The sequence below is a fragment of the Heterodontus francisci genome, chromosome 16 (assembly GCF_036365525.1).
Source record: "Heterodontus francisci isolate sHetFra1 chromosome 16, sHetFra1.hap1, whole genome shotgun sequence".
Lineage (NCBI taxonomy): Eukaryota > Metazoa > Chordata > Chondrichthyes > Heterodontiformes > Heterodontidae > Heterodontus > Heterodontus francisci.
The window spans coordinates 26,707,192-26,727,307 of record NC_090386.1 but is presented as its reverse complement, the minus strand read 5'-3'; the positions used below and the strand labels follow the sequence as shown (position 1 = coordinate 26,727,307).

General features: G+C 43.5%; 1 protein-coding gene across 2 annotated transcripts; it reads right to left on the bottom strand.

The window, feature by feature from the left end:
- Window positions 1-1,398: 1,398 nt before the first annotated feature.
- LOC137378015 (PRELI domain containing protein 3B) lies at window positions 1,399-19,857 on the bottom strand. 2 transcript variants are annotated; one of them, XM_068048046.1, is made up of 6 exons: window positions 19,736-19,857; window positions 14,184-14,352; window positions 10,392-10,481; window positions 7,397-7,467; window positions 6,624-6,726; window positions 1,399-5,703 (listed from the first exon to the last, which is right to left on the bottom strand). In XM_068048046.1, the coding sequence occupies exons 1-6, from the start codon at window positions 19,765-19,767 to the stop codon at window positions 5,590-5,592; spliced, it is 579 nt and encodes a 192-aa protein (XP_067904147.1). In that variant the 5' UTR covers window positions 19,768-19,857; the 3' UTR covers window positions 1,399-5,589. The 2 variants fall into 2 exon arrangements, with proteins under 2 accessions (XP_067904147.1, XP_067904148.1); XM_068048047.1 differs by lacking the exon at window positions 19,736-19,857 and adding an exon at window positions 19,391-19,720.
- Window positions 19,858-20,116: the final 259 nt, after the last annotated feature.

Genomic DNA, 20,116 nt, shown 5'->3' with positions numbered 1-20,116 from the left:
AGTTACTGCTTGTCTCTGTCTGTGCAATAACTCCCCTGAGATGGACAGTCACATGGTTGCTTCAGGTTTTTCTGAAACTTTCTAATAAAATTCCAAGTTTCACAGGCTCCAGGATGTCAGGGGCTTTGCTTTTCCAAAGTCAATATATGAGGATTGCCTTGACTGCTGTGCTAATGAAGTCATTTTAAGTAGTTCAATCACTTAGAGCAAGCCAATGTCCTGGCTGGGCTTCTTATTAGACTTTTTATTTCCAGTTCAATTTCCTGGTATTTCAGTGGCCATCTTAAGAGTCATAAGAGTCATACAGCACAGAAACAGGCCCTTCGGCCCATCGTGTCTGTGCTGGCCATCAAGCACCTATCTATTCTAATCCAATTTTTCAGTACTTGGCCCGTAGCCTTGTATGCTATGGCGTTTCAAGTGTCATCTAAATACTTCTTCAAAGTTCTGAGTATTCCTCGCTCTACCATCCCTTCAGGCAGTGCGTTCCAGATCCCAACCACCCTCTGGGTGAATTTTTTTTCCCTCAAATCCCCTCTAAACCTCCTGCTCCCTTACCTTAAATCTATGCCCCCTGGTTATTGACCCCTCCGCTAAGGGAAAAAGTTTCTTCCTATCTATCAATGCCCCTTATAATTCTGTAACCTCAATCATGTCCCCCTTCAGCCTTCTCTGCTCTAAGGAAAACAACCATAGCCTTTTCAGTCTCTCTTCATAGCTGAAATGCTCCAGCCCAGGCAACATCTGCTCTGCACCCTCTCCAGTGCAATCACATCCTTCTTATAGTGTGGTGCCCAGAACAGTACTCCAGCTGTGGCCTAACTAGCGTTTTATACAGCTCCATCATAACCTCCTTGCTCTTATATTCTATGCCTCGGTTAATAAAGGCAAGTATCCCATATGCCTTCCTAACCACCTTATCTACCTGTGCTGCTGCCTTCAGTGATCTATGGACAAGTACACCAAGGTCCCCCTCTGACCCTCTGTACTTCCTAGGGTTCTACCATCCATTGTATATTCCCCTGCCTTGTTAGTCCTCCCAAAATGCATCACCTCACACTTCTCAGGATTAAATTCCATTTGCCACTGCTCCGCCCATCTATATCATCCTGTAATCTAAGGCTTTCCTCCTCACTATTTATGACACCACCAATTTTCGTGTCATCTGCAATCTTGGCTGCTAGTATTTTTAAAAGTTACTGTAGGATTTCCCCATTAAAAGTCTAATGTCAGTTTCCAATCGAAGAAATTATTGTTTTTCATTTGGCATATAGGGTTTGCTTGACGACATGTTCTCACATATCACTCAAAGCCAGCTATCTTACATCAGCTTTGTACTTAATGGGCCTAGGCAAACCTTCAACTCCAAAGAAATCCACAGACAATACACTACTTTAAAAACACTAAATTTTATTGACAGCAGTTTTGTTAAAAATAACAACTTGGCTAGAGTTTGAAGTACAATTCAGTGCTATTAAAATAAATACTATTCCATACAAAAAAATCCTTCATGGAAATGGAAGTTAACAGATATTACACAGAAAAATAAATTTTTTAAAAAAACTTATGTTTCAATTGAACAAGCCTAATCCAATGCTCACTTTTTTGTTGGTCACATTAAGTTCAACAAAATTTTCATCTAGCAAAACATTAAATAATAAATGTTACTAGCAGCATATAAAATTTGTTTGGGTTTTTTTGTAGCTGTTAAAGATTTCAGCTCGCAGGCCACTTTATGTAGAGAAGGAAACACAAGTAAATGCAGACTGGCCTATGCAGAAATGCCCATTATACCACAGCAAAACCATAAAATAAAGTAGGTGTAAGGGTAGAGCCTGGAACAGTCCCTCTGAGCCCATTTAACATACTGCAGAGTTCAGTGTAGAATTGATCCCTTGCTGATCACAAGTTTTTGTTAACTCTCACCATAATTTTGGGTCACGCTGCCTAATTAAGTCTACTTCCTTCTGAATCCTATTTTTCAAAGTATGAGCATTTGGGCCTGTAGGTATCAGATGGTGAAAGCCTAGGTTCCAGTTCTAAACCCCATATGGTTTTTAAAAATGAACTCCACAGAATCACCCCAGCCTTAGTATCCCTAGAGAATCTCAGAAAGTACAGCACAAGAAACCCTCTGTGCTGGTGTGAACTCTTCAACTGGAGCTATTTACTATAAAACAAAATACCACGGATGCTGAAAATATGAAGCCAAATAGAAAATGCTGGAAACGCGCAGCATCTGCAGCGAGAGGAAGGTGGGGTCAATGTATCAGTTCGATGACCTTTCATCAGAACCACTTCTGATGAAAGTTAATCAACCTGAAACATTAACTATATCTTCCTCTCTCCACACATCTACTTTAAACCCATTTTCCAGCTGTACAATTATACAAACTCTGAGTCAGAGTAACAAACGCACCACGTGCATTGACATTTTCCATACATCATTCATTAAAAAACCTAATTTATTGAAAGATTATTCCTATTCGCCAATAATGAGACACTACTGCATCTGTTTTGGCACAAATTATCTTTATGCTCTGCCCAGACAGTGGCAAAACAATAGGTGAACCCTGAAGATACATATTTATATGAAAAGTTAAGGTTTGGAACTAAGAAGTGAAGAGTTTCTTACTGGAAGATATGTTGTGTGTAATGCCATCCTATGTGGAATACTAAACATGAGAATCCCGCACTCTAGTGCTACAAGTAGGTCTCTGCATCAGATTGTAGTGTTTTCATCAGTTTACTGTTACACAAGATGCTGGGGAATGCAGGTGCCTCAACTTGTACTTATCATTTTCTGCTTGTTCCAATGAAGTAAACCATCTGAACAGCATAGCTCTGTGTTTGCACTCCCTGTAAATATAATGGAAACTGAGCAGAACACAGTCCCCAGGAACAAATCAAACATCTGCTGTATTAACTAGTCAGTGATCAGTTGGTACTAAGACTTCTTTGTGCAAAATCAGTTGTTATACAGGGACAGCTCAACAGCATCACTTCAGAAGCTGAAAGTTCTTAACTCTGACAAAAATGTTACAGAAAGAGAGCTCAAAAGGATTAAGTAGCCCTCAGGCAGGGCAGCCCAAATGGGATTCTCAAACTCAAAACTGTCCTGTAGTTAAGTTTAAAAAGTGTATTGTCCAATTAAAGAAAGGATTGCATTCGTAAAGCACTCTCACTTTTCAAGCACCTCATTTTCAATGAATTACTGTGGAGTGACTTATACAGGAAAATGTACAGCTATTTTGAACACAGTGAAGTCCCACAAAGAGTAATGAGGTAAGTGCTCAGTTATGATGTCTTTGATGGTATTGAAGGAGGAATGTTAGTCAAGGCAGTGGAAAAACTCAGTCCATCAACTATTGCCTTAGGTTCTTTACTGTCCACTTGACTTGATCAAGTCTCATGAAAAGGATAGCATTACTGATTTCTGTATAGCTACTGTGCTGGTGTTCAATGCTGGAGTGGGGCTTGAACCAATGATCTTCTGATCCTGAGGCAAGACTGCTGCTAACTGAGCCAAAATCACACTTCATTGCAACAACTCTACAAGTTACAGTAATCACTTTACATTCAGACCAGGAATCCTCTTTGTAACTGGAACCCTGCAAACACCAAATGAAATTCAAGTTCTATATACTTTCATGTGCTTTAAAAAATGTTAAGCATATGTTTGAAGTGAAACAGATCACAACTCAGCTCCAAAATTTGGCAAGTGCCTTTTAACATTACAAGAGGTTCTCCTCCCCACAAAGCCTGGCCCAGGAATTCTCACATGGTGAACTCTTCCATGTAACTGTATGATATTGGTGTGGTGCAACAAAAAGATTGTTTTTCTGTAGTCTGCAAGTTGCTACAGGAGCATCCTAGATATCCAAACAGTAGCCAAAATCAATGCGCCATATGGTCAGAAGACAGGGGCCGAAGCCTGGTCACTGAGGCACCATGATATGCAAACTTATTACATGGCTTCACTGTAATTCTGGCAATTTAAAAAGCAATGCAACTTTGGGAGGGGAGGGAAGTGCATTTACTTGTGCTAATTGACTGTTGGATCAGAGGATGTTCCCATGAAAACCAAAATTAATTAAGAGGAAGTGTCACACAGCTTCCCTTTTAAAAAGCACGAGATCCAAATGCTACAACATACAGAAAACCTTCAATAACGTTTGTGTTTTAGGAATATCAACACCTTGATGTAGAAAATCTATGGCAATTGCATGGTATAATTCTCTCCAAGTTAAATTGTAAACGCTAATGAAACAAATACTTTACCAAAACCTAGTTAACTAGAGATTCGCAGGTACTTTCATACAAAACTGTGACTGCAAAGTTTTCTTGGATTACGTCAACACCCTTGGCTTCCCAACACAGATTTGCCCTTAGCTTGAAGACTTCATAGATAAATATACCAACTGCAGAACACTTCAGTGCAATATTGTATGTCTTACTACAACAGAGGCCCATTTATTGACAAATGTTGCATTAAGTGACTGAGAACTGGATACAAATTCCTAAAGTTTAACCTCCTAATTTTAAACACTGAAATTTAAAGCACTTATGCAGCAATACCTGCTGTTTGGAACTAACCATTGACTCCCATAGACATGGGAGGTCAAAACAATTTTTTTCAAAGTTTTGATCACATTGTACTTATCAGTACAATTATGCCAGTAAACCCCCAAGTTAGTCCCTGGCTTCCAATGAGTCTAAATCACAGGTGCTCGTCCAAACTGCAGGTGAAATATTTGTATGTGTCCTGTATCTCAATCCTTGCCCAAAGCTGCTAGGTGCTGAGTCTTGCTGGGCTACAGCTCAGCAGGTACTTATCACCTTCCAGTGTCTCATCTTACATGGTGAGTAAACAAGTTGTGAAGTCAGACAATGTGCATCAGCAGGTTGTTGGGTATCACAGCTGAGTCTACTTCCACACGTTTTCTAGCAGGGGCTACTGGATAGCAATCAGGAATGGGAACCCTGGCTGATTTTTCTGGTCTTAACATTGCTGAGGTTAATTGCAACAACCCTACTGGCCACTTGGCTAAAACTAGTTAACAGAGTCCAGATGACAGACTGAACTTGATCTGTTTGCCTCAGTTATACAAGATATTTGCCAATTGATTCACCAGAGGGTGTACTGCTTTCTGATCAATTCAGGTAAGTGGCACAACACAGTTTTGTCCTTAACCTCTGCAATCATATAGGCCACAAAATCTGAGATATTGAGATCACAAGCTCCACCATTGCCAACTTATTGGTCTTTGCCATTTCTCAATTCTTCTGCCAAAATTACAATATAACGAGTAATAAATATTAAAACCCAGTACTTCCCTCTGTGCACCTGTTCTAATACGCAGTCTTCAGCAAAAACCCTCCAGGGAAACATCTGCACTGCACAGCAGGACACAATCGCAATCAGCATGCTGCTGTATGGAGTGTCCCACTGAAACAGAAGAAGAATCAAGCTGCTTTACATTCCTTAGATCTGCAGCTCTGGTGAACAAGGGAAATTAAATGCACAGTGGGAAGCAGTAGGCTAAATAGCCCAGAGGCAAAAATGTATTTCTGCACAACTCTCAGCTATTACTCCACTGATGTTGCTGCCATTGGCATTTTGATACTTCCTCTTGCAGATGCTGCCAACTCTTCAATTTCAGCATTTAACTTGTGAATTACCCACTCCATTGCTTCTCGTCCCTGAGTAGAAAAACAGAGACTTAAGTATTAGAACAGTGGCTACGGACAGTGAAAGTTAAGAGTCATAAAGAGATACAGCACCGAAACAGGCCCTTCGGCCCACTGAGTCCACGCCGACCATCAACCACCCATTTATACTAATCCTACACTAATCCCATTTTCCCTGTCACATCCCCTCAATTCTCCTACCACCTACCTACACTAGGTGCAATTTTTTTATTTTTTTTTACAATGGCCAATTAACCTATCAACCCCCAGGTCTTTGGCCTATGGGAGGAAACCGGAGCACCCGGAGGAAACCCACGCGGTCACAGAGAGAACTTGCAAACTCTGCACAGGCAGTTGTTCATTAAATGTAGTTAAAAGAACACAGCAAGGATGAGAATTATAAAACAATGCAGTAAGACCACTTTGAGACTCCCAGAAGCAATTCAGCCTGTCAATCGAGTCATACAAATAAAGCAGCCTCAAGCTCATCCCTACTCTCTGCTTTGCTGCCAATTTCAGGGGAGCTGCAATTGCCCTCAGTGCCCACCAGAAAGAGTACAAGGTGAGGTGAACGGGTGGGGGCAGAACACAAAGCTAAAAATAAGACAGAATTTTGTCTCCTGATTACAAAGCAGTGCTGTCAGGTGAGGGTAAGATCAGGCCGGGGCGATGATGTTCAAATTAGTAGGCTCATACATGCAGAATTGCCATGGAGGAAGAGGAAGATAGATCGAGAACGTCCAGCATCGTTAGAACCATACGTTACTCAAAAGCTGGGAAGAAATGTTTAGCTGCGGGGGAGGGGGGGGTGCGGGGGCCGTGGTCAGAAACACACAGGGGTAAACTATTATGCTACACAGGTAATTGAAAAAGAAACTGACCTTTCTCTATTGTGTCACTTACAATTCTATTTCCCCATCCCTTGCACTCACTTTATTTGCATTAGCAGAGATGCTGCTCGCCATTATTCCTTCCATGTAGCTGCTTAGACTGACCCCTTTTACACTGATTATAGCTTCTTGGGTAAGGATGGTCCTGGAACAACAAAACAGGATCATACATTCAAGGTGCTATCAGAAGAGCAATAGAATAGATGAACTGTCTACTCCTCCTCGCTCTCAATTAATATTATACAATTTCCCGGTTCAGGTTCCACTCGATTCTGCTGCAAAGATGTACGGTAGAAAACACAAGCGACTTTCCCTTCACGTCCCAAAGCTACCTGCCTTTCCACTGAGGGCAAGCCAAAAAGGAACAGGCCACATGGGCTAGTCATTGGTAAACATTTGCACTCTTAACACAAAAAGGATCAGACACAGCAAGAAGGCAGAGGAATGTGGCAAACAAAGGAGCTAATGTATCATGTAAGTCAGTGAATTTCCATGGGTTTGTAACTTGCCTTATCCAACCTCACTGCCTAGTTATACTATTAGACACCACATTTCACTACAAATTCTTGCTCTTAGCGAAGTTGATGCAAAGGTGCTTACTCTCCATTTGGTGCCTGTAAAGCACTGCAAACAGTGAGCTGCTATTGGTCACCCAATAGGAAATCTTGGAAGTCATCCAGCTGTCAAGAACAAGGAGAAATAGAAGAATTTCATATCCACACATGGACTAGCAATAAAACTGCACAATGTTTCGGTAGTGGGATGGTGCTTTGTGTAGAATCTTTGCACTTGACTAACATATGTGCTGTACCTACTTTTCTGGGTCCTGTGGGTGGGGTTTATACTCCAATCGTTCATCCACCGATACTAAATTTGTTAACGTTATCTGTAAAATAATTAAGAAACAGGACTAAAACATAAGCAGAACATACATTTGTGGGCTCTAGAATGAAGACACTCAAATATAACGATACAAACCAATAGTGACCGATATGGCCATCAATAATATCCGAACAAAATGGATGGGAAACTGGGTGATGCAGTGGATAACACACCTGGGTTCAAATCAAACCCAAAGTAACAGTTTGTCTGCAGGCTGAAAGATACATCAGCTTGGGTAGACGCAACCCTGCTCCTTATTGGCATGGACCATAGTGTAATCTTTGAGGGACCACACAATGGCTGTTTCAGTAAATGGAAAAACATCACTGGTGCAGCAGGGGCTGCTTTTCTGAGTTTGGGACTGAGGCACGGTGTTACAGTAAAGTGAGCTTTACACTATTTTACTGTGCCATTCTGATATGAGAATAATAATACTGAATTACATAAACAGAATCTTCAACAGAAATAGACCTTTTGGCCTACTAGATCCTTGCTGGTGTTCATGCGCCACATGAGCCTCCTCCAAGTCTACTTCATCCAACCACACCATCATGTCCTTCTATTTGTTGCCCCTTCAAGTACTTATTTACTTCCCATTTAATGCATCTATGCTATTTGCCTTAAGTACTCCATGTGGTCAGGAGTTCCAGATTCCAACCACTGTCTGGGTAAAGAAGTTTTGCCTGAATTCCCTATTGGATTTATTAGTAACTATCTTACATTAATGTCTGCTAGTTTTGGACTCCCCCATAAGTGGAAACATCTCCCCTAAGTCTATCCTATCAAACCCTTCCAAAGTCTTAAAGACCTCCATAAGGTCACTCCTCGACTTTCTCCTTTCTAAAGGAAAGAGCAGAGTTTTGAATAGCAAGTTTATGGAGGATGGGAGACTGGCCAGGATAGCACTGGAATAGCCAAGTCTGGAGGTAATAAAAGGCATGGAGGAGGATTTCAGCAGGAGATGAGTTGAGGCAAGGGCAGAATCAAGTGATGTCACAGAGATGGAAGCAGGTGGTCTTTGTAATGGAATGCACATGAGGTTGGAAGCTCAGTTCAGGATCAAACAGGACACAACGGGAAGGGTGGGGGGACAGAATCAGTGACAAAGGCAGAGTTTGTGGTAGGGACTGTCACCTACTGGACACCTAAGGTTCAAATGGAGGAAATTACAGCTCATCCAAGGCTGGATGCCAGACAAGTAGTCTGAGAGCATAGAGGCCGTATAGGGGTCCAGTAAGTTGGTGGCGAGATAAAGCTGAGTGCAGTCTGCGTGTATGTGGAACCTGGCCCCGTGTCAGTCAAATCCCTGTAACTGGTTGGGTATACAGCAGTAAGTATTGCACAGTATGCAGCTGATAAATTGTGATTCTGGCAGGTTAATGGGAGCTTTTCATTAGGGAAGCCTGCACTCTTTCCCAAAATCTCCACTGCTTCAGTACAATGAACCAAGGTGTAACTGCTCACATGGATATTATTGTCCAGATTCAAATACGGGCAAAGTATTCCGTTTTAAAAAGTTTTGCAAAGAATTCAGGTCTGAGTGATCCATAACATTGAATAATTTCACAAGGACGCTTAGTGATAAGGACTGACTGGAAGAGAGTATTTACCAAATTGGAAAACCTGATGAAGTAATGCTTGAATGTTTAAGAGTTCCCCATGTATCCAATTGGTAAAAGGCGCTACGCAGTACAGCACTAAGTCAAACAGTAGAAAGCCCCAGATCTGACACCCAGTCTGTGTCAAGCTGGATGACAACAGCTGGGGCAACATTACCACAAATGACTTGCAGCATCCCTCACTAGAGAAGGGGGACAAAAGTCATTTAAAAAAAAGTCAAAGGGGCTCATTTACTATCCAAAGACACTCTGGAAAATGTGCATTTGATGTCAATCAGTTGGGTTCAGCTATATTGCCCTCAAGTCAAATAGCTGATTGACACATGGAGTAGGATACCAACATGCTACTGCTAACATGGAACCATACTGCAGCAACTCTTTTACTTGGGAGTAAAATATCCAAAGGTGTCTGCAATAAGCTTCCCGTTACACCATAAATGCATTACATCTTAGAATAAGTCGGCAAAAGTAATAAATAATAGAAAAAGTTGATTAAGACAATGTCGTCGAAATCTCACTACTGAAGACATGTCCTACAAAAATAAACTTTGGTTCTTAGCATGCCAATGATGAAAGAAACCAATTTAAATGGTTAGTTTATGCCTGCTGCTCACTGGTACAAACCAGTTGCCACAGGAACATGTGTTATGTGTGCAATTTTTCCCAGCATGCGGGTTACAGTGCTCAAGGGTTTACATGGCCAGTGCTTTCTGTCATGCCTATAGAAGGAAATGCAGTTCCAGAAAAACTGCATCACATGCACCGAATGTAGCCTGTTAGGTAAAACATGATCTTGACATTTCGGAAAGTGGAGCTGACTACTGACCTAACATGGGGTTCCTGAAACTATACAGTATTTCTAGGGGGGGGGTCAAAATCATGAGGGGTCTGGACAGAGTAGACAGGGAAAGACCAGTTCGCATTGGTGGAAGGATTGAGAATGAGAGAGCACAGATTTAAGGCAATTGGCAAAAGAAGCAACAGCAACATGAAGAAAAACTTTTACACACAGCGAGCGATTAGGATCTGGAATGCACTGCTTGAGAGCAGGGTGGAGGCAGATTCAATTGAATTCGATTGTTATCTGAAAAGGAAGAATGTGCTGGGCTACAGGGAGAAGATGGGGAGTGACACTAGGTAAAATTGCTCTTTCAGAGAGCCAGCGCAGACACAGCAGGCCAAATGGTCTCCTTCTGTGCTATAACAATTCTGTGATGTTGTGGTCAAATATCATGGCTCTAATCATCTCCTCATGCATTACACAGTGGGAAATTATGCTCTGTTTCTACATTCATGTTACTTGACTAACATTTGCAGATCTAAGCTCCATAGTCCGTTTCACGGGATCCACGACAGAGTGCTCCTGTACATACGTCCGGGTCCTTGATGTGCCAATGAGCTGGAAAATTGGAAGAAAGATCAGTCATTGATTTAGGCAAAAATACTCAATTCTTCCACCTGGCATAAACCATAGCTACAGCGAACATATTCAACTCCCACGACCTTCAACAACGACCCAGCATTTGACAAGAATGACATCGTATAGCACAGCAAAACTAGCCACAGAGCTGCTTCCAACCACATGGTTCTAAGCGAGACACCACAGATTCTCGATGTTACAATACATGGACACAACTGAGATGCCCTAGCAGTTGATCAGCCACTTGCCAAAGCAGAGACAACCATTTCTTTTGTTCGGGAGTGGAAAACCAGAGTGGGAAGAAGGGTCATTTCTAACATTTGTTCAATTATCAAAGTGTTCCTTCCTTCACTACCCCCAAACCTTAATTTCAAATAGTTAAACATACAGGTGTCAAACACACTGATCCAGCTCAGTAAGCACCAGAAACACCCTTGCTTCTCATTAAATGCTGGGCACAGGGTATTAGGACAAGTTATAAACGAAATAAGGGAAATTGCAGGTGATTTTTTAAAGGAGTCATAGTGGCGTTCACGAGCATCTCTTCTTTCACTCTCAATTTGTGATACCATTCCAACTACATCTTCCACAAAATGACTTATTTAACAAGCTGCAGAAAATGGACACCATGACCTCGCCTGCAGGCAAGCAGGACCACATGCTTGGTGCCAAAGTGACACATGATGCTTTCTGGGTGGGTGGGGGAAGAGAGAGAGAGATGCAGTTGACTAAACCTCTCTTTCAATTTAATTGAAAGAATAAGGAATTTTGTTTTATAAAATACAATTTTATTTAGCGGAAACAAATCTCACACATAAAACAATTGAACAGATTGTAGCTGAGCTGTATATTTCCATCACCTAATTTAAATATAGTACCTCCAACTGGATTAAATTCTTGTACTTAGACTAAAGCAATGAATTGATTCTGACCTCTGGATCTAACTTAGAAAGAAATGTGTTAAGTCACCAGCAAGGAATCACATGTTATAAAGGGCGAACAGGAAACCAGCATCAAATAAAGCCAAAGTGCACTTCCCGACCTTCCCTCCAGTGCATATTATGTTCCCAACTTTGTGAATGATTCTAAGTAGTAACCTTCTGATCTGCCCAGTCACTGAGCAGTATTCACAGTGAAGGCACTGAAAGGTGACCTTGTGTCATTTCTGGCCTGCTTTTCACACAAAGAGTTGTGCAATAGCAAGGCAGCCTGGTGCCGATTACACAACTGAAGTCATCCACAACCACAGTGTCAGTGAGCTAACCTTCAACATTCATTCCATGATAGAATCAATGTCCATCAAATTTCTACTACAATTACTGAACTTTACCCATCTGTCAGTCTAATTTAATAAAGCAAAGGTATTACGCAATTCATATTTTTCCTCAGACTCACTGGATAAAATGAATATCAATTCCATGAATTGGAGCCATATAACTTCACCTAATAGGATACAGTTTGTTTTCTAAATTCAGCTTCCTTCACCCAGCCATTGCATGCCGTGGTTCCTTGTTTATAGAGCACAGTATAATATGCATAGCTATTCATGGTAGAATAGAAGTTCAAATGTCATTAATCCAAACCTCAAGTCTGCACAGATCAGAGAACCAAACATTGTTCAGAGTTCTGAAAAAAGCACTCCTGATTAGCACACTGAAGATTGATCCTGGAGGACAGTAGCAGTTATGGAATACACTTCAGTTCTTGCCCTCAAGAGTATTCTGTCAGATTGGGTCATTTAATTATTAGAGTAAGCTGAACATGGTGTTCAGCTCCACACCATGAGGCTTTGCGGGCCACAAGAAAATTTAAATCCACGTTCCTATTAATTCACATACAACTCAGACTGTGCATACTAACAAATCCTGGTGCTTTAACTTGGGATTTATCCACCAACAAGGCAACAACTTGCCTAGAAAACTAAATACCTTTGCCATGCAAAATTGTTACAAAACTTTATTGGATGTGCTCAAGAAATGATAAGGTGCTATACAAATGCAAGATATTTTCAACAGCACCTTAGTGCTCTTTCAGAACCTCCAGGAACATTAAAGTCAAGGAGGACAATTTAGTCAACTAAAGCCCAATGCATGTTGTTGCCAGCGCACCTGGGCCACATATGGTTTATAAACTACACAGACAACTTGCTTCAGCCTTAAATACTAGCCTATGTCAATAAACTTCCTTTACAATTCTACCAATTAACACTAGACCACAAACAAAGACAAGCTATGACCAAGTGAGATCAAGAGTTCGACCAGTCCGATGACTGATGAGAGCTCGAAATCTCCCAAGATTGTAAGTTCACTGTTAACACTGGATCCCCAGTCAAGAGGTGGAACTACTATTCATATATTTATGCAGAACACTCCCAAGAACGAATAAACAAAAAGAGCATTGCTACCTACTATTGCTTCATCCCATGCTTTATATGCTGAGGTCTGATTTTGCTCCCTCCTGACTGCAGTCCCTCCATGCTACTTATTTTAAGTTGAGATATATTCCTCTCCCTGACTAAAGAGGTCACTCACACAAGTCTTCCACTTATTTTGGAGCCATCAGAATCCCATACAACAAATGCTAGGTGATGGATCACTGGTCTCAACTGATTCAGCTCATCAGTGTCAGAGTGACAGCTGTAAAAAGTGGCTGGCAGATGACACTGGAGATGGATCCTGGTGAATGGAAACAGTTTGGGCGGCACAGTGGCGCAGTGGTTAGCACCGCAGCCTCACAGCTCCAGCGACCCGGGTTCGGTTCAGAGTGTTGCCTGTGCGGAGTTTGCAAGTTCTCCCTGTGACATTGCAAATTGCCCCTAGTGTAGGTAGGTGGTGGGAGAATGGTGGGGATGTGGTAGGGAACATGGGATTAATGTAGGATTAGTATAAATGGGTCGGCACAGACTCGGTGGGCCGAAGGGCCTGTTTCAGTGCTGTATCTCTCTATATGCTCTTATTCTTGTCCCCAAGTGCATCTCTGGGGTAATTTTGTTGTACTACCATAGGTTGTGGTTACTATATTTGGAGAAGTGATGGTTAAACATGTTCCCAAATATAGTAACGCATAATTTACAATATCACAAGCAAAGGACACTGACTTGCCAGATGAGCACTGCAGTACAATGCCCCCTCCCCAGAATGGGTTTCAAGCTAGTAAAGCGTACATTTGCACAGTACTCCTTGGATACAGAGAGAGATAGTGCAGAGTATTATAGAGGTCATTGAACAAAAAAATGATGGACAGTAACGAGAAGGTCACAGAATAGTTCATGGTGGGAGGAGGAAAGGGTTTTTAAATGTTTTTGAAAGCAGGATAAGATGAAAGTATTTACAGAGGGTGCTCTTTAGAGAATAACTGGAAGAAACAAATGCGGGGGGGGGGGGGGCGGGGGAAATCAGAAGGACAATAATTACAAGGTTTTTCATGTATATACTACTAGCCAAAGAGCAGCATTGTTTGAGGATGTGCAACAGCTCATTCACCCTTTCAGCTGTCAGACAGTGCTGTCCCTGCAGGATCTGAAGGGAGCCAGCGGCTGTAACAATGTCAGAAGTATTTTGGTGCTCTCAAAAAGAAAAAAAGGGTAAGACCCAAGATACACAGAATACTTGAAAAAAGTGTAGATTATGCTCCTTAATCGCTAAAAGAGAGTGTAACAGTTTATAATAGAACAATACTTACTGATTTGACAACAGACGGTACCCCCCATTCTGTACTGAGCAGCCTCTGACTATGCAACTTGCCTTGGTCATCAACATGTCGATCTAATACATCCACTCCTACAACACATGGATTCATGGGATTGGGATATTTTTGCATGGCAGCTTTAAATACAGTTTCCCATGGGTGGCTGTGGAAAGAGATACAAATAGCTCAGCAACAGAATACTTAAAAAGAAAAATTACAGACAACAGTGTGGGGGAAATTTGCCATTCAAAAGGAGCACACAAAAGAGGCAAAGCATAATTCTGACAGGTTACAAACTCCAAATCAAGTGAGAACTCGAATTCAAGCATTAGTCTCTCACTCAAAAACATTGTATTGTGTTCTTAATTCCTAAATGGATGGCTATCAGACATCTGGGCATGTGAACATACGAACATTGCACGATGAAAGATTCTACCAATTCCATTGTCCAGAATACTAGATACCAATTTCAACATTGGTTCTAGAATACAAAGTATTGTACTGCCAGTGGTTAACCCTTTGATTAGCAGCGGACAGAGAGACCTCTGAAGGCTCAGTAAGAATGCTGTAGATCAGCGCCTGACCAACATTAATCCATTATCATTCTAAAAAATGGCTGTACCTGGCATACACAGATGTTTGTTGTCAATTTAATACAAACGTAAAAAAACAATGAGCTCTAACAGGATAGATAATAAAAGGGCAGTTCTAAGAAATTTAGGGAACTATAGAGAGGGTGAAGAGAAATGCGAAGAGGGTATAGCAAAAAATGAAAATAAAGGCTTTCTATAGGCACATTAGCAAATGTTAGCCAAGATATGGTTTAAGAAATGAAAGAGTTTTTAGTAGATAGTGAAAAAATGGCAGAGATACTAAGCAAGTAATTTACCCCAATCTTCATAAAAACGGATATTGATATTTCAGAACGACTGGTTGAGTGGTAATGACAGGTTTCATGAGGAATACAATTATAAAAGCCAAGATGACTTAAAAGAAAATAAATCATCAATTCAGAGGAAAAGCATTTCATAATAAAATTATCCACTCTTACAATTGTACTCCTTTAAGCACGAATGGTTCATTGATGTCCTTTAGAGAAGGAAATCTGCCATCCTTACCAGGTTTGGACTACACATGACTCTAGATGCACAGCAATGTGGATGACTTTTTTTTAAAATTCGTTCGGGGGATGTGGGCATCACTGGTTAGGCCAACATTTATTGCCCAACCCTAATTGCCCTTGAGAAGGTGATGGTGAGCTGCCGTCTTCAACTGCTACAGTCCTTGGGGTGTAGGTACACCAACAGTGCTTTTAGGAAGGGAGTTCCAGGATTTTAACCCAGCAACAGTGAAGGAATGACAATATGGTTCCAAGTGAGCATGGTGTGTGGCTTGGAGGGGCACTTGCAGGTGGTGGTGTTCCCTTGCATCTGCTGTCCTTGTCCTTCTAGGTGGTAGAGGTCGTGGGTTCAGAAGTTGCTGTTGAAGGAGCCTTGGTGCGTTGCTGCAGTGCATCTTGTAGATGGTACACATTGCTGCCACTGTGTGCCAATGGTGGAGGGAGTGAATGTTTAAGGTGGTGGATGGGGTGTCGATCAAGAAGGCTGCTTTGTCCTGGATGGTGTTGAGCATCTTGAGTGCTGTTGGAGCTGCACTCATCCAGGCAAATGGAGAGTATTCCACCTTGGAGATGGTGGACTAGGCATCTTCAGCTGCTTCAAAATGACTTCCCCTCCATCATAAGGTCAGAAGTGGGGATATTTGCTGATGATTGCACAGCGGTCAGTACCATTCGCAACTCCTCAGACACTGAAACATCCCATAACCAACGGATCAGATCTAAGCTCTGCAGTCCTGCCACATCCAGCCGTGAATGGTGGTGGACAATTAAACAACTAACTGGAGGAGGTGGCTCCACAAATATCCCCATCCTCAATGATGGGGGAGCCCAGCACATCAGTGCACAAGATAAGGCTGAAGCATTTGCAACAATCTTCAGCCAGAAGTGCCGAGTTGATGATCTATCTCGGCCTCCTCCTGAAGTCCCCAGCATCACAGATGCCAGACTTCAGCCAATTCGATTCACTCCACGTGATATCAAGAAACGACTGAAGGCACTGGATACTGCAAAAGCTATGGGCCCTGACAACACTCCGGTAATAGTACTGAAGACCTGTGCTCCAGAACTTGCCGTACCCCTAGCCAAGCTGTTCCAGTACAGCTACAACACTGGCATCTACCCTGTAATGTGGAAAATTGCCCAGGTATGTCCTGTACACAAAAAGCAGGACAAGTCCAACCCAGCCAATTACCACCCCATCAGCCTACTCTCAATCATCAGTAAAGTGATGGAAGGTGTCATCAACAGTGCCATCAAGTGGCACTTGCTTAGCAATAACCTGCTCAGTGACGTTCAGTTTGGGTTCCGCCAGGGCCACTCAGCTCCTGACCTCATTACAGCCTTGGTTCAAACATGGACAAAAGAGCTGAACTCAAGAGGTGAGGTGAGAGTGACTGCCCTTGACATCAAGGCAGCATTTGACCGAATATGGCATCAAGGAGCCCTAGCAAAACTGAGGTCAATGGGAATCAGGGGGAAAACCCTCCGATGGCTGGAGTCATACCTAGCACAAAGGAAGATGGTTGTGGTTGTTGGAGGTCAATCATCTGAGCTCCAGGACATCACTGCAGGAGTTCCTCAGGGTAGTGTCCTAGGCCCAACCATCTTCAGCTGCTTCATCAATGACCTTCCTTCAATCATAAGGCCAGAAGAGGGCACCATTCGCGGCTCCTCAGATACTGAAGCAGTCCATGTAGAAATGCAGCAAGATCTGGACAACATTCGTGCCGCACAAGTGCCAGGCAATGACCATCTCCAACAAGAAGGAATCTAACCATCTTCCCTTGACATTCAACGGCATTACCATCGCTGAATCCCCCACTATCAACATCCTAGGGGCTACCGTTGACCAGAAACTGAACTGGAGTAGCCATATAAATACCGTGGCTACAAGAGCAGGTCAGAGGCTAGGAATCCTGAGGCGAGTAACTCACCTCCTGACTCCCCAAAGCCTGTCCACCATCTACAAGGCACAAGTCAGGAGTGTGATGGAATACTCTCCACTTGCCTGGCATGGGTGCGGTTCCAACAACACTCAAGAAGCTCGAAACCATCCAGGACAAAGCAGCCCGCTTGATTGGCACCCCATCCACAAACATTCACTCTCTTCACCACCAACACACAGTGGCAGCAGTGTGTACCATGTACAAGATGCACTGCAGCAATGCACCAAGGCTCCTTAGACAGCACCTTCCAAACCCGCGACCTCTACCAACTAGAAGGACAAGGGCAGCAAATACATGGGAACACCACCACCTGCCAGTTCCCCTCCAAGTCACACACCATCCTGACTTGGAACTATATCGCCGTTCCTTCACTGTCGCTGGGTCAAAGTCCAGGAACTCCCTTCCTAACGGCACTATGGGTTTACCTACCCCACATGGACTGCAGCGGTTCAAGAAGGCAGCTCACGACCACCTCCTCAAGGGCAATTAGGGATGGGCAATAAATACTGGCATGGCCAGTGACGCCTACATCCCATGAATGAATTTAGAAAAAGAAACAGTCAGTGCCCGCATGCAGCAAGACCTGGACATCATTCAGGCTTGGGCTGATAAGTGGCAAGTAACATCTGCACCACAAAATTGCCAGGCAGTGACCTTCTCCAATAAGAGAAAAACTAACCATCTCCCCTTGACATTCAATAGTATTGCCAACACTGAATCCCCCAGCATCAACATCCCGGGGGCTACTGCTGACCAGAAACTTAACTGCACCAGCCATATAAATACTGTGGCTACAAGAGCAGGTCAGGGACTGGGAATTCTGCAGGGAGTAATTCACCTCCTGATTCCCCAAACCTGTCCACCATCTACAAGGCACAAGTCATGGGTATGATGGAATACTCCCCACATGCTTGGACGAGTGCAGCTCCAACACTTAAGAAGCTCTACACCATCCAGGACAAAGCAACCTGCTTGATCGGCACCACCTGCAACATTCATTCCCTCAACTAAAGGTCGCACTTCTAGGTTGTAGGGACAGGTTGGGATGTGGTAGGAATATGGAATTAGTGTAGGATTAGTATAAATGGGTGGTTGATGGTCGACACAGACTCGGTGGGCCGAAGGGCCTGTTTCAGTGCTGTATCTCTAAACTAAACTAAAACTGTAAAATACAGCTCAAGTAAACTGGGCTGTAATTCACCATTTACTTTTAAAAAACACAGCATTTGTCAAATTCTCCTCTACTGTTCCACTTTCTGGAGTATGATTCACAGGCACAAGGTTCCCTGATGACCAGTCATTATATGTGAGGGCCAACAGCGAGCATCAGCAAGTTATTTGACTGTGGTTAGCATCACAACACAATCCTGTCCTCCCAGCAGCAATCACTGGCTAGCGATCAGGAACAGTGGTCTTCTGTGTCTCCCCCAAAAGTGATCCCTGACAGGAAGTAGAACAAACTACTCTTAAGGCCTCTATTAATGTCACTTAGGCATATTTCTTCCAACTTTTTACACCCAAGCTCACTGGACTTCAACACTAACATGTGCCATTATAGAGTGTGCAACATACTGGGCTAACAGAAACACAGTGGATTTCTCAGCAACTAGGCTGCATTTATGCTATGATCCACATATGTGCCACATCGACTCAGACAATCCTGCAACCTTAGAACAATAGGATGGGTTTCTGTGCATGTCACATATCAGGCTGAAAAGCAAAAATATGAGTTAGCTGTTAAAAGTCAGGTGAGATGGCCCAAGGGTGATTTAAGCATGGAAAAACAGGCTTTTGCTCCTTTTATCCACTTTATCTAAATCGGTGTTAAGATCTTACAGCCACAAATTCACATCCCTGCAGATTTTAGTGATGAGTCAAGACAGGAAAAAGAATTAGTAAATCCAAAAAATAAAGTGGATCGTTTATCTCAACAATCTTAGCCCGAATCATGTTTAAAGCACCGACTTCACGGCTCCTTCCCTCGAGGTCAACAAACTAAACAGCTGCTGTCACCTTGACTGGGGTGAGTATCGCCTAAGGAGGGAGCTGCACCCAGACCACTCCCCTTCTCACCGACTAACCCGGGGGATGGAAGCTGCCGCCTTCACCCCTCTCGCGGACACCTAGTAACTCACCCCGACCCTGAGGCCGGGGCCCGCTCCCTCTTCCCGGCTCCTCACTCCGACCCTGAGACCGGGGCCCGCTCCCTCTTCCCGGCTCCTCACTCCGACCCTGAGGCCAAGGCCCGCTCCCTCTTCCCGGCTCCTCACTCCGACCCTGAGACCGGGGCCCGCTCCCTCTTCTCGGCTCCTCACTCCGACCCTGAGACCGGGGCCCGCTCCCTCTTCCCGGCTCCTCACTCCGACCCTGAGACCGGGGCCCGCTCCCTCTTCCCGGCTCCTCACTCCGACCCTGAGGCCGGGACCTGGCCAAACCCACGATCGGGCGATGAGGGTCCTGCTGTCGGCTCTCTCACTCACTTAAACACGTGTTCCGACGTCCAGATCTTCATTTTCCTACTAATCGCGCCCGCTCCGTCCCCGTCCTGCAGCCGCCGGCACAAACTTCCTTCAGGTCCCGCCCACCTGGTGACCGATGACGCCAGCACGCAGGCATGTGCTCGGCGGCCGCTGTCGTCATGACGCACGCACGTGCCTCAACGGACATTGACCTGGGCTCAATGACGCAAAGTGTCGCACTAACAGTGGACAGTATGTGACAGTTGAGTGACTGTCTCGAGCCTCAGCATTCTGAGGAATCGTCAACAACAACTTGTATTGGTATGGCGCCTTTAACGTAGTAAAAACGCCCCAAGGCTCTTCACAGCTGCATTATCAAACAAAATTTGACCCAAAGCCACA

What these genes read in the sequence shown, in the direction of transcription:
- LOC137378015 (XM_068048046.1), bottom strand. Translation starts at nt 19,767, where the DNA reads ATGAAGATCTGGACGTCGGAACACGTGTTTAA. An exon ending in ACGTCGGAACACGTGTTTAA is followed by an intron (nt 14,353 to 19,735) that starts GTGAGTGAGAGA and finishes CTCTTTCCACAG; the next exon opens with CCACCCATGGGAAACTGTAT. An exon ending in TCTCTGCTAATGCAAATAAA is followed by an intron (nt 5,704 to 6,623) that starts GTGAGTGCAAGG and finishes TTTTCTACTCAG; the next exon opens with GGACGAGAAGCAATGGAGTG.